The sequence below is a fragment of the Erinaceus europaeus genome, chromosome 18 (assembly GCF_950295315.1).
Source record: "Erinaceus europaeus chromosome 18, mEriEur2.1, whole genome shotgun sequence".
NCBI lineage: Eukaryota > Metazoa > Chordata > Mammalia > Eulipotyphla > Erinaceidae > Erinaceus > Erinaceus europaeus.
In genome coordinates, this window is record NC_080179.1 from 6,368,267 (window position 1) to 6,381,110 (window position 12,844).

Below are 12,844 nucleotides of genomic sequence, written 5' to 3' on the forward strand. Positions count from 1 at the left end.
TGTGTGTGAGTGTGTGTGTGTGTGTGAGTGTGTGTGTGTGTGTGTGTGAGTGTGTGTGTGTGTGTGTGTGTTACGGTTACTGAGCTCTTTATGTATTTTGGTTATTTGTTCTCTGTATTATATAAATATTCTCTTTTTATTTTATTTTATTTTTTATTTAAGAAAGGATTAATTAACAAAACCATAGGGTAGGAGGGGTACAATTCCACACAATTCCCACCACCCAATCTCCATAACCCACCCCCTCCCATGATAGCTTTCCCATTCTCTATCCCTCTGGGAGTATGGACCCAGGGTCATTGTGGGTTGCAGAAGGTGGAAGGTCTGGCTTCTGTAATTGCTTCCCCGCTGAACATGGGTGTTGACTGGTCGGTCCATACTCCCAGTCTGCCTCTCTCTTTCCCTAGTAGGGTGGGTCTCTGGGGAAGCAGAGCTCCAGGACACATTGGTGGGGTCTTCAGTCCAGGGAAGCCTGGCCGGCATCCTGATGACATCTGGAACCTGGTGATTGAAAAGAGAGTTAACATACGAAGCCAAACAAGTTGTTGAGCAATCATGGACCCCAAGCTTGGAATAGTGGAGAGGAAGTGTTAGGGGGATACTCACTGCAAACTCTAGTGTACTTCTGCTTTCAGGTATATATTTTGCAATAGTTTATGGATACGTGTGAACATATGCTCTCTCTCACAGAAACTGGTGTATATCTAGGTTTGGGGACTTAGTTAGAAAGTGAACCACCTGAGATGACATTAGAGTATACTATGAAAGGAAAGGTCTCACCCGAGTAATGAAGTTGAAGGGTTGTCATTCCACACCTGAAGTCTCTGGACACAGTCTGAAGTGAAGCATGTTGAGGTGGCAATCGTTGTGTTGGTTAGGTTGTGATCGGCAGATGCAATATTATTTGATATGGATTGGGAGAGGCATACAGGAAAGTGGGCCCTATCCAAGGGTTCCAGGACTGGGGGAAGTAGAGGCTCTATAGTGGAGATGTGAGGTTCCTGCTGTCTTAGGGTTCAAAAAGACAATCGATAGTTAATGTTATCATCACATTAACTGGTAATTGGGTTAACTTTGAAAAGTCCTTTTGTTAGGGTTTGCTGTACAGTACCCAGTATCTTGTATATAGCTGTGCTATTGGTTGCTTCTGATCTACTTGGTCTAGGCTTTTGAGAGAGTCTGCATATCAATTACACAACCTATATATTGAAAAGATTCAGTTTGTGTTTTGAAAAACTTTGAGACATACAATTAATTTTCCCCCTCTCGTATTAGTTAACTAGTGATTTATATGACTACATTTTACTAGGAGTGTACATAAACACCATTCCCACCACCAAAAGACTGTGACCCATCCCTCCCACCCACTCCCACCCCCCTACTATCCCAGGAAGCTGCATGTCTACCCCTCACCACAGGGTTTTTACTTTGGTGCCCATAAATATCCTCTTATGGAGAAGATTTTCAGTTGAATGTAAGCCCATTGATTTATTTTGGTTTTAGTTTTCTTTGCTGCTGGATTTAAGTAAATCTTTAAAGACCTTTTTCAAGCATATAGCTCATCAAGTGTTCTGCCAACGTTTTTTCTCTATGTATTTGATAGTTTCTGATCTGATGTCCATATTTTGATCCACTTGGAGTGGATCAAAGTGGCAATATGTGGTGCTTTAATTTCATTCCTCTGCATGTTTCAGTCCAATTACCTAAACACCACTTATTGAAGAGACTCTTCTTCCTCCATTTAATGGTTTGAACCCCCCACCCCATCAAAAATTGGTTGTCCAAAGATGTGGGGGCTTATTTCTGGGCTTCTGTTCCACTGATCTATGTGTCTCTTTTGGTTCCAGTATCAGGCAGTTTTAATTAATATAACTTTGTAGTATAGTTTGAGGTCAGGAAGTGTGGTTCCAGTCTTGTTCTTTTTCCTCAAGATTGCTTTGGCAAGACACTTTGGTTCCAGGTAAATTTTTGTAACTTTTGTTCTATTCCTTTAAAGAAATGTGGTTGTGTCTTGATGGGAATGGCATTAAATATGTATATGGCTTTGGGTAGGATAATTATCTTGACAATGTTTATTCTCCCTACCAAAGAGCATGGAATATCTTGATTTCTTTGTGTCTTTTCTGTTTCATTGAAGTGAGACATATAGTTTTCTGATGGACAAGTCCTTCATTTCCTTTAACTTTATTCCTATGTAATTTATTGTTTTGCTGCTGTGGTTAAGGGGGTTGATTTCTTGATATCTTCTTCTTCTAGTTTAGTGTTTGCATAAAGAAATGCTACTGATTTTTGTATGTTGATTTTGAAGCCTGACATTTTACTATATTAATCAATGATTACCAGAAGTTTTCTAGTGGATTCTCTGGAATTTTTTATATATAAAATCATATCAACTTCTTTTTCTAATCTTATCACACAACTAAAAAATAAACTATTCAGGGGGCTGGGCGGTATAGCAACAGGTTAAGTGCACAGGGCGTGAAGCGCAAGAATCGGCTTAAGGATCCCGGTTGGAGCCCCCAGTTGGAGCCCCCGGCTTCCCACCTGCAAGGTTTCGCTTCACTAGTAGTGAAGCAGGTCTGCTGGTGTCTGTCTTTCTCTCCCACTCTCTGCCTTCCCCTCTTCTCTCGTTTTCCCTCTGTCCTATCCAATAACAACGACATCAATAGCAACAACAACAATAATAACAGGCAACAAAAGGGAAAAAATAGCCTCCAGGAGCAGTGGATTCGTAGCGCAGGCACCGATTCCCAGCAATAACCCTGGAAGCAAATATATATATATTTTTCATAGATCTTTCCTGAGTATTAATGTATGTAAATTTAATAAAGATGTCATTTTTTGTGCTTCCTTTTTTAAAAACTGATTTATTTATTTTCCCTTTTGTTGCCCTTTTTTATTGTAGTTATTGTTGTTGTTATTGATGTCGTCGTTGTCAGATAGAACAGAGAGAAATGGAGAGAAGAGGAGAAGACAGAGAGGGAGAGAGAAAGACAGACACCTGTAGACCTGCTTCACCGCCTGTGGAGCCACTCCCCTGCAGGTGGGGAGCCAGGGGCTCAAACCGGGAGCTTTAAGCTGGTCCTTGCGCTTTGAGCTACATGCGCTTAATCCACTGCGCTACTGCCCGACTCCCTGTGTTTCCTTGTTTTTAACCAGAATACTGCTCATCTCTGGCTTATCTGGCTTATGGTGCAGTGGGGGGATTGAAGCAGGAATCTTAGAGCCTCAGGCATGAGAGTCTTTGCATAACCATTATGCTATCTACCTCTGCCCTATTTTGCACTTCCTAACCAAAGATAGAATAATCCAGTATCCTTTAGTCAATCAATTAATGAAGTAAACTCATGAAATTCATGAAAGAAGTTAATGTCCCACTAACATATTTACACTGACACATTTAGAACTTGAAATTTCAGTAACAATAAATAATGTTTGCAATTTCCTTATTCTGAATGTCACAGTCAATATAGTAGTATTAGTATTGCATCACTGTAATACAGCTGAAGTCTATATTTTTACCTCTAAACTAACTTTCAGTGTTTGCTTCTTAAATAATTCCAGCTCACTTATTTATGTATTGAATCATTCACAAAAATATTGACTTCTGACATTTTTATAATTTCTAGGAAAGCCAGCTTTTTGTTTCTTGGAAGAAGATCCTGGAATCTGCCGAGGTTATTTAACTAGATATTTCTATAATAGTCAGTCAAAGAAATGTGAGCGTTTCAAGTATGGTGGATGCCTTGGCAATCGAAATAACTTTGAATCACTAAAAGACTGCAGGAACACCTGTGAGGACACATGTGAGTGAGTTTACTTCTCATCTTATTTTACATTACTCATGGGGCATAGTTTAAAAATAAATGGCAGGGGAGCCGCTTCACAGGCAGTGAAGCAGGTGTGCAGGTGTCTATCTTTCTCTCCCCCTCTCTGTCTTCCCCTCCTCCCTCCATTTCTCTCTGTCCTATCCAACAACAATGACATCAACAACAATAACTACAACAACAGTAAAAACAAGGGTAACAAAAAGGAAATAAATAAAGAAAAGAAAAAATTTTTTAATAAATGAAGGCTCTCAGGGGATGTTCAGACTTATTTTTAACCATCCAAATGAAAATACATTTTTATTCATTATATTGCTTATGAATTACTCACTATGCCCCCCCAGAAAAGTCCAATTATAGTTGAAATTGTTACTGTATATCTGACATTGACTTTTTTCAGTTGTGTGTGTGTACTTTTAAAGACTATTAAAAGACACAAGATTAAAATTATTGAAATCTCTCAGGTTTCTCACAGTTGAGGAAAGTAACTCTTTATAACTTACCACTTAAATTTTATATGTCTATCAAATTTATCAAAGAAGTGATCTAAACATGAACCCTTTGATTTTCTCTGGACTGTATAAATGCTATATAGATTTACTATCCACTAGCTGAACACAGAACTGAAGTCCAGTTTCCGTTTTTTGTTTGTTTTGGTTTGGTTTGGTTTTTTGGTCCGCATTATTCTACAGCTTCTGGTGGATTCGTTTTAGTTTGTTTGTGTATGTGTTTTCCTTTCAATAACATAGATAGAGTCAGAGAGGAAGAGGGAGGAGAGACAGAAAGGAAACTTTCCACACTACTGCTCCACCAAACATGAATCTTCCTCTGGGGTTAGGGATTCCATGTGGTGACTGGTGGCTCACACAGTGTCTGCTCTGCCTGAACCCTACCTAAACAGCTAACTTCCATTCCAAGCAGTCTTCTCTTCTTTAAAAATACACTGTATTTGGCTTTAAGTGCACAACTGTGACAGTGTCTAATATTTTAATTGGTTATATATTTTCCAGTGCCTGTTTTCCAGGTGAATGACTCAAGAGCAAAGACAGATGCTGTAAATAACAGTTCTTTGCTTGCCTCACTTGCCAGAGCTCCCGGTTTATTGGGTAAGGACCTATTTTTATTGTTGCTGTTTGGGAAAATATCATAGTCATGGCAGAAGAAGAATGGGAGTTCAAATTATGCCTTAAAAATACCTGGTTTTGTTTTTTAACGATGGGTGTGTTGAAATACTAAAATTCCAAAATGTTAAGACATTTGATTCCATAAATGGTAGCTTTTTGGATTTATTTAAAATTGCTTTGAAATAGGCTTTGAGTATATAACTCATGAAAATTTTCATAAAATGTTTAATTCTCTGGGAAGTGGGTCTTATGAAGTAAATCTCTACATTATCAGCCTTAGTATCTGATGCTAAATCACTGGAATGGTATCGATATGTCAAGGGAAGTTTAAATTTCCCTTAAGTTGAGACTGGCATTGGGCAAGTTGTCTGGTGTCAATCTGAGGGCAGAGTAAGAAATTGTTGAGTAGCTGTTTCCAAAGGTTAGGTCACTGTAAGGAATTTTACTCTGGACTTCTGCAGAACTCTGTTCTGGACTTTACCCTGTCAACATATTGATCTAATTTCAACAAGCATACAGGAAGTATGCCCATAACGATTGAAAAGCTGGGAAAACAGTAAAATACTGGGAACAGTAACCAGAAATCAGAAATATCTGTGGAGTTAGAAAAAAAAGCCTAAAAAATTGAAAGCTAAGGAGATAAATGTAAGCTCTTGACTAAATTTCAAATCTCATGTCTGCTCATTCAGGAACTGGGCGTTTTGTCTAGAAGCAGACCCTGTCACAATGCTTTATGTAAACCTGGAATGAGTTGAGAGAATTCTGTGGACATTAAAATTCCAACCTCAGGATAAAAAGCCATATTGATAGTTTATGGTCCAGGTGTTGTCACTTTGGCATCTGTCTGAACCAGAAGAGGTGCAGAATCGGCATATCCTCTCTTTATAGTAAACAAGCAAGAAACAAGCAGATTACCTTATCATTAATTATAAAAACAGCACATCTGTCGACTATGCTTTCTCTGAAATGAGAGATGTCAAGACTCAGCTTAGCTTAATTGTGCCTGTGGGACATACTTCAGCCCTTAATGCTTTAGAAGTTTCAGCCAGAGCGGGAAATACGTTTTTACAAGGACTGAAAACATCTAAGAAGATACGAGATACGAGATCCGAGAGAGATGGCACATGTTCTCAGTACCAGAAACACTACATGTGGGAGGGAAATCAAATATCACATATCTTATTCTTGGGCCTCTCTATTCCAGTTCCCCCAACCCGTCCACCCTTCCTAATCTACCTCCACCAAGGCGAAACAATTAAAAAATCAGGACTAAGGTGTGAAATTAAGTATACATTTATTTCTTAAATGTTTACTTTGTTCTGAAATTTAAAAAAAAAAATGGGTGAATGCCTGCCTCAAAGATTAGATTTTTTTTTTTAAGCTGTAGACATTCAAGATATGATTCAATGCTCCTTGATGCTATATTGCAGAACTATGGTTAGAGTTGGACAATACAGTACTTTCAAAGTGCCTGAGAGGCTGGCAAAATAGCTCGTGGGGTAGTGCACTCCTTTGCCCTGTTCATGACCTGGGTTCAAGCCCAGGCTACACCACATTGAAGGAAACTTCAGCGCTTTGGTCTCTTTTACTATCTCTCTCTGCCTCTCTAGCTATAACAATGATGAAGGTAATAATAATAATAGTAATAATAAATAATAATAAACCTTAGCCTCTTAGATTCTCTAATCAGAACAGTGAATTAAGGGATTTTCAGCCAAATTTTAAATCCTAACGTATATAATACAATTGTCTTTGTAGTTTGAATTATTACCTGGGAAATTAAGTAATTTTATTGCATATGTTTCTTTGTGTCCTTCCAGCCCTGTGTCTTTCAATTACGCTTTGCTTTATTTAGTTAAATGACACATGTTGTAGTTCATGCAAAACATTACTGCTATGAAGGATGTGAAAGTTTAGAATGACAAGTTTCATAATGAGCTTAAAAATACATGTAATGCAATATATCCACAAATAAACATGTATTAAATTGAATTTCAATATGTTTCAGTATTCTTGTTTCGACTACTCAGCCAGCACAGACGGAGATGTGACATAACTTCTCACTCAAGTGGAGAGATGTATATTAAGGCGTGATTGTGCTCGGAACTTTATTATAAGATACAAAAGTCATATTTTTGGCAAGAACACTACCAAAGTAGAAAGAAGGAATTAAAAATATATATATAGTGAGATTGTCAATGATTTTTAACTACTACCTATGCCCCAAGTTTTTTTGTAAATTTACGTCATATTACACAAATATTTATAGAAAGTAAACAGCAGCAGGTTTTAAAACATGATTTAAAAATAGAACAAGATAAAGAAAAATTTTATTTTATTATTTAGTTAGTTAGTTTGTTCTCAGGCTGGGGCTTGATCCCTTAACAATGTATCCAACACTCCTTAAGGCCATTTCTCTCTTTCTTTCTTCCTTTCTTTCTTTCTTTCATTCTTTCTTAATGGATAATTTTATATGGTGACTGTATTTAAAATTGGGATAAATGGTCTTCTTTGTTTTTGAGAGGACCATAAAATCTATATTCCTCCCAGAAATAATGTGATTCTTTTCCTAGGATAATCAAGTATCAGTGTGTGTGTGTGTGTGTGTGTGTGTGTGTGTGTGTGTGTGTGTGTGTGTGTGTGTGTGTATTTTAAGTTCATAAGCTCTATTTACTTATTTTATTTGAGGGAACAGACAGAAATTGAAAGGGCAGGGGAAATAGAAAGGGAGAGACAGAAAGACATCTGTAGCATTGATTCACTATTTGTGAAGGTCTTCCCCTGCAGGTGAGGGCTGGGGGCTTGAACCCAGGTCCTTGTGCATGCTAATGCATACACTTAGCCATTGGTGCCACCACCCTGCCCCAATAATGTCATTTTCTTTTGCTTTGGAACCTTTCCATTTCCAGCATGATGTAATACTGCAATGACTTTGTAAGAAGTTTAATATATAACGGTGGGCTGTGGTGGTCTAGTTGAGCACACGAGATCATGTCCAAGGAGCTGACTTCAAGCCCCTGGCCCCCACCTGCGGGGGAGCTTCATGAGATGTGAAGCAATGTTGCAAGGGCCTCTCTGTATCTCTCCCCCCCTAACTCTCATTCCTTCTTTATTTCTCTGTCTTACCAAATAAAAAAAAAAGAAAGAAACAAAAAAGAAAAGAATTTTTTTTTATTTTTTATTTAACAAAGGAGACATTAACAAAAGCATAGAATAAGAGGGGTACAATTCCGCACAATTCCCATAACCCAATCTCCACATCCCATCCCCTCCCCTGATAGCTTTCCCATTCTCTAGCTCTCTGGGAGTATGGATCCAGGGTCGTTGTGGGTTGCAGAGGGTGGAAGGTCTGGCTTTTGTAATTGCTTTCCCGCTGAACATGGGCATTAAAAACTTGGTATGGAAGATGTTTTAATATGAGAAAGGTAGAAAAAACTCCTCTTGCAACATCTCCGGAGACTTCCATGGTTTTTTTTTTTTTTTTTTTTTTTTGCCTGCATCATCCAACTGGCCCCCTGCTAAGTCCTTTCTTACTCCAACCAAGGCGTTGACTGAGACCTTCAGGTAACTCCTCCTGGCTAGGCAGATAGTGCCTGAGGGCTCCAGCGGAGATAGACTGCACAAGTGTTTATGCCAAAGGCACTGGAGGTCCCAAGTTCAACCCAGTTGTCATCAAAAGTTAGAACTGAGAAGTGCTCTGGTAAAAAAAATAAAATAAGAGAAATAAAAGGGGAAGGAAGAAGAAAGGTGGGTAGGTAAAGAGAAAGGGGGGAGGGAAAAAGATATCTTTTGATATTCCACAGTAAAAGTAATGGTAATCTAAGTGTAATTATAGTAATACGCTCTGCTATAATTTGAAAATAAAGATGAAAACAAGAATGTCTAGGGAGTGACTCAACAGGTGAATCATCGTACTGAAGTGTGTAGGAGCCAGTGTCTTATCCCAGAGTGCAGATACCAGAGAAGTACGTAACTTCTCTCTCACTTCTTTCTCTCATAGAAGCAAGCAAATATAGGAACATACAGCTCTATGCTTCTGTAAAATCTTGTGTTGAAAATTTAGCAAAGGTGTAAAGTTATTGCTCTGTATTAGACTTTTATTTTATTTTATTATATTTCCCAGAGTACTGCTGAGCTCTGGCTTATGGTAGTGCTGGGTCTAAACCTGTGACTTTAGAGCCTTAGGTGTGAAAGTTATTTTCCATAACTGTATGCTATATCCCCAGTCCTAGGCAGTCTGTGTCCCTCTTCTCTCTCTCTCTCTTTCTCTTTCTCTCTCTCTCTCCCTCTGCATCCAGGGTTATCCCTGGGGCTCAGTAACAGCACTATGAAGCCACAGCTCCTGGCAGTCATTTTACCATTTATTAAGATTTCTTTTTTTCTTTTTTCTTTTTTTAGATAAGACAGACAGAAATTGAGAGGGGAGGAGAGGGGAAGAGACAACTGCAGATCTGCTTCATCACTTGTGAAGCGTCCTCCCTGTAAGTGAGGAGTGAGGGCTCAGACCCGGCGCACTGCTCAGGCCCTCACACATAGTGCTGTCTGTTTAACCTGCTGCACGACCCACATGTCCCCAGTCCTAGACTCTCAAACAGTGTTTGCACTGCAGTCTAGGAGGTGGTACAATGGAAAAAGTCTTGGACTCTTAAGCATGAGGTCCTGAGTTCAATACTCAACAGTGCATGTAGCCAAGTGATGCTTTGTTTTCTCTCTACTCCCTCCGCACATCACACTCTCTTTCATTAATAAGTATATATTTTTAAAAAATACACAGATTTGTGAGGTTGAGACAGAAACAACAGAACATCACTGTGCAATCTGGGATCCAGAGTTGAATCTAATGTCTTCTGCACACAAAGCATATGTTCTACCACTGAACCGCCTCCCTGATGTGAAAAGTTGTAAACCCTTTAAGAGTTTGATTCAGTATACATGTGTATGCACATGCCCACAACACAAGTAGAATAGTAGCCATTTAAGATGAGTCCCATTTCTGTTAAGGGATAGATAATGAATGAGGCTCTGAATTTAATCCCCAGGAATGAACACACACACACACACACACCAGTACTGTATTCTCGTTCTCTCTCTCTCTCTCTCTCTCTCTCTCTCTCTGTGTTGGTTTTTCTCTTTCTATTTAAATGGAAAAGCAACCTGGGAGTGCTGAAATTGTACAGATGCAAGGTCACATTGACACACACACACACCATATTAATCACATTTCTAAAGAAGTAAAATGATAAATAAGTCAAATGGCTTCCATTAATTAACAGTGGTTAAGTATTCAAAAATAGCTAGCTTGTGTTATTTTCGGAGTATTTTTCAATATAATTTATTGTTGCTTTTCATTAGGTTTGTTCAATTTTAGTGACAGTGAGTTGATACTTTTTTAATTTATTTTTGTTTTTAGCTAAAATAATGTAAATTAGCATGAATATATTTTCACCGAACCATCTTGACTCAAGACATATAAAAGCTTACTAAGCAGAATGAGATTAATTTTCACCTTTTCTTTCCATATTTTCACATTAGTAGGCTACTTAAGTGAATTCAAAGACAGTCTTTCTCTTTAAAGAAAATTAAACTGCACTGTCTGTGCAGTCCCTTATAGGGTGAGATAAAGTTACTTGAGTGTGGTTGACTAAGTTATGAGAATACTTAGGAAGTTTCAGTAAGTGTTTGCCACTCAAAAGGCGTGCTGCCTTGTGTGTACCATCTTCAGAATTCAGGATGCTAGTGACTGAGTCCTTTAGACTTCCTGCTCTGTGACACTCTGATGGTGTAGATGAGGATTCTGAACCCCACTTGGGCTCTAATTTCAGCTCGTCTGTTTACTAGCTGTGCAAATTTTCTACTTCTTCTTTTTTTTTTTCTATTTTATTAGGGGGTTAATGATTTACAGTACTTTTGTTGACATGTGCCTACAATTTCTCAGTTCAGTGTGATAGGTATCTGCAAAACATTCTAACACACACACACACACCACACATACTACACACACACACACCACACAGGCCACACACACACACACCACCCTCCTTTCTCTCCTCCCTGCCCAGAGTCCTTTGCTTTGGTACACTTTACTTCATGTTTTTCCTTTCTGTCCCTGTCTCCCAAGTTCCACCTATGAATGAGGTCATCCAATATTTATCCCCCTCTTCCTGATTCATCCCACCCAACACTATTCATTCAAGTTGTTCCCAAGGTGAGACAAAGACTGGCGTTTTAGAGTTTGGTCTTCAATCCATTTTGGTCTGGTTTGGGGACACGCTGTTAAGTGGTGGCCTAGTTTCACTTTTCTCCCTCTGGTTGCTGAGTTTTCCCAGCACGATTTGTTAAGGAAATCTTTTTCCCCCATTGAGTGGTCTAGGCATCTTTGCCATACACTAGTTGTCTATATGTCTGAGTTTCTTCAGAAATCCTAGTGGTAATATAGTGAGCTTTCCAGTGATTTTTCTTCTTTTCTTGCTTTATTTGGCTTGGTCCCAGAGTCATCTGTCTGCTCCAGTGACTCCTTGGCCACGCCCCCAGGATCTCCCAGATTCTCTCCTTCTTAGTCTCTGTTTATTTTTCTATGATAAAATGAGGACAGTACTAGTATAATCCTTACTTGGAGGTGTATTGTGGGTGAGATATATATTTGCATACGACAATCGACAATCCCTGGACTGGTTCAATTCCAGACACCCAATTATCAAACATTTTGATGACTCATGACCACCTTTGTGTCTACGCTCACCTTTTAATGTCTCCTTTACATCAATTTTATGATTTTGGGGTGGAGAGTAGATAGCATAATGGTTATGTAATTGATTCTTATGCCTGAGGCTCCAAGGTCCCAGGTTCAATCCCATACTACCATAAGCTAGAGCTGAACAGTGCTCTGGTAGAAAGAAAGAAAGAAAGAAAGAAAGAAAGAAAGAAAGAAAGAAAGAAAGATGATTTTCTAGGAAGCCATATCTTTAGTTAGGATTCCAAATTCTATTGCCAAATCTTTCTGATTTTTAATTGACCAAGAAAAGGAACATGTGAAGCTGAACCAGTTCTTTATTACTTCCTAGAAGCCTCCAGATCAAGAGAAAATAGTTGAGTGCTATTCTGAAGGCACCTCAGCACTTTAAACCTTTCATCCATGATTATTGTTAAAATGTGATCTCATGACTATATTTAACACACACACACACACACACACACACACAGAGAGAGAGAGAGAGAGAGAGAGAGAGAGATAGAAAGAGAGAGAGAGAGAGAGAGAGAGCTAGAGGAAATAGCACATAATTACTTAAAAAATTGTTTTTATTTTTGGCCTTTTGGATGAGCTATTATTCTCTCAAGTAGCCTCACAATGAAACCTTATCAGGTGTACAATCAATTCCTAAATTTCCAGGAGCATCATATGACCTTTTTACTCTCTATTTATGATATTATTCACATGTAGGGAATATCACCAACTATGGAAATTTGGGGGGAGACAATACATCCCCCATCAATTCAATAGCTACACATTTAACTGTGTACCAGTAAATCACAAGCATTCTAGATAATTCAGAAATGCAGCTTAAATATGTGTTCATAATCCCAAAGAGGAATCCTATTTCTCATAACATGTTCTAGGGTAAAGAAGAGCAGAAACTTCTTCCATGATCTAAATACGCCACAGAGTGAAACTGGTGCATTTTGCACTGACTTATTTGACGAGCAGGTTTTCCAGAAATAGATAACAAGTCCTGGAAAATGTCCATCCGCCCTTGTACTTCCTGGTAAGAGTATCACTTGTAAGGAGCAGAAATGTATCACTTCTCTCTGCCAAGGCTGCCGCTTCTCAAGTACAGTCGTCACTTTTGCCGCCACTGGCTACATTGCTAATCCTTTTCTTCCTGAATCAGATCTGGT

General features: G+C 38.7%; 1 protein-coding gene across 5 annotated transcripts in view; it reads left to right on the forward strand.

Annotated features, from left to right (window-relative positions):
• TFPI (tissue factor pathway inhibitor) overlaps nt 1–12,844 on the forward strand; it is a 74,587-nt gene that overhangs the window by 52,132 nt on the left and 9,611 nt on the right. For 4 of the 5 annotated variants that reach the window (XM_060177604.1, XM_060177602.1, XM_016191046.2 and 1 more), the window contains 2 exons: nt 3,630–3,806; nt 4,838–4,933. In XM_060177604.1, coding sequence (XP_060033587.1) covers nt 3,630–3,806; nt 4,838–4,933 — 273 coding nt within the window. Of the gene's footprint in view, nt 1–3,629; nt 3,807–4,837; nt 4,934–6,959; nt 11,891–12,844 lie in introns of those variants that run through there. The other variant, XM_060177605.1, reaches the window with a different exon arrangement.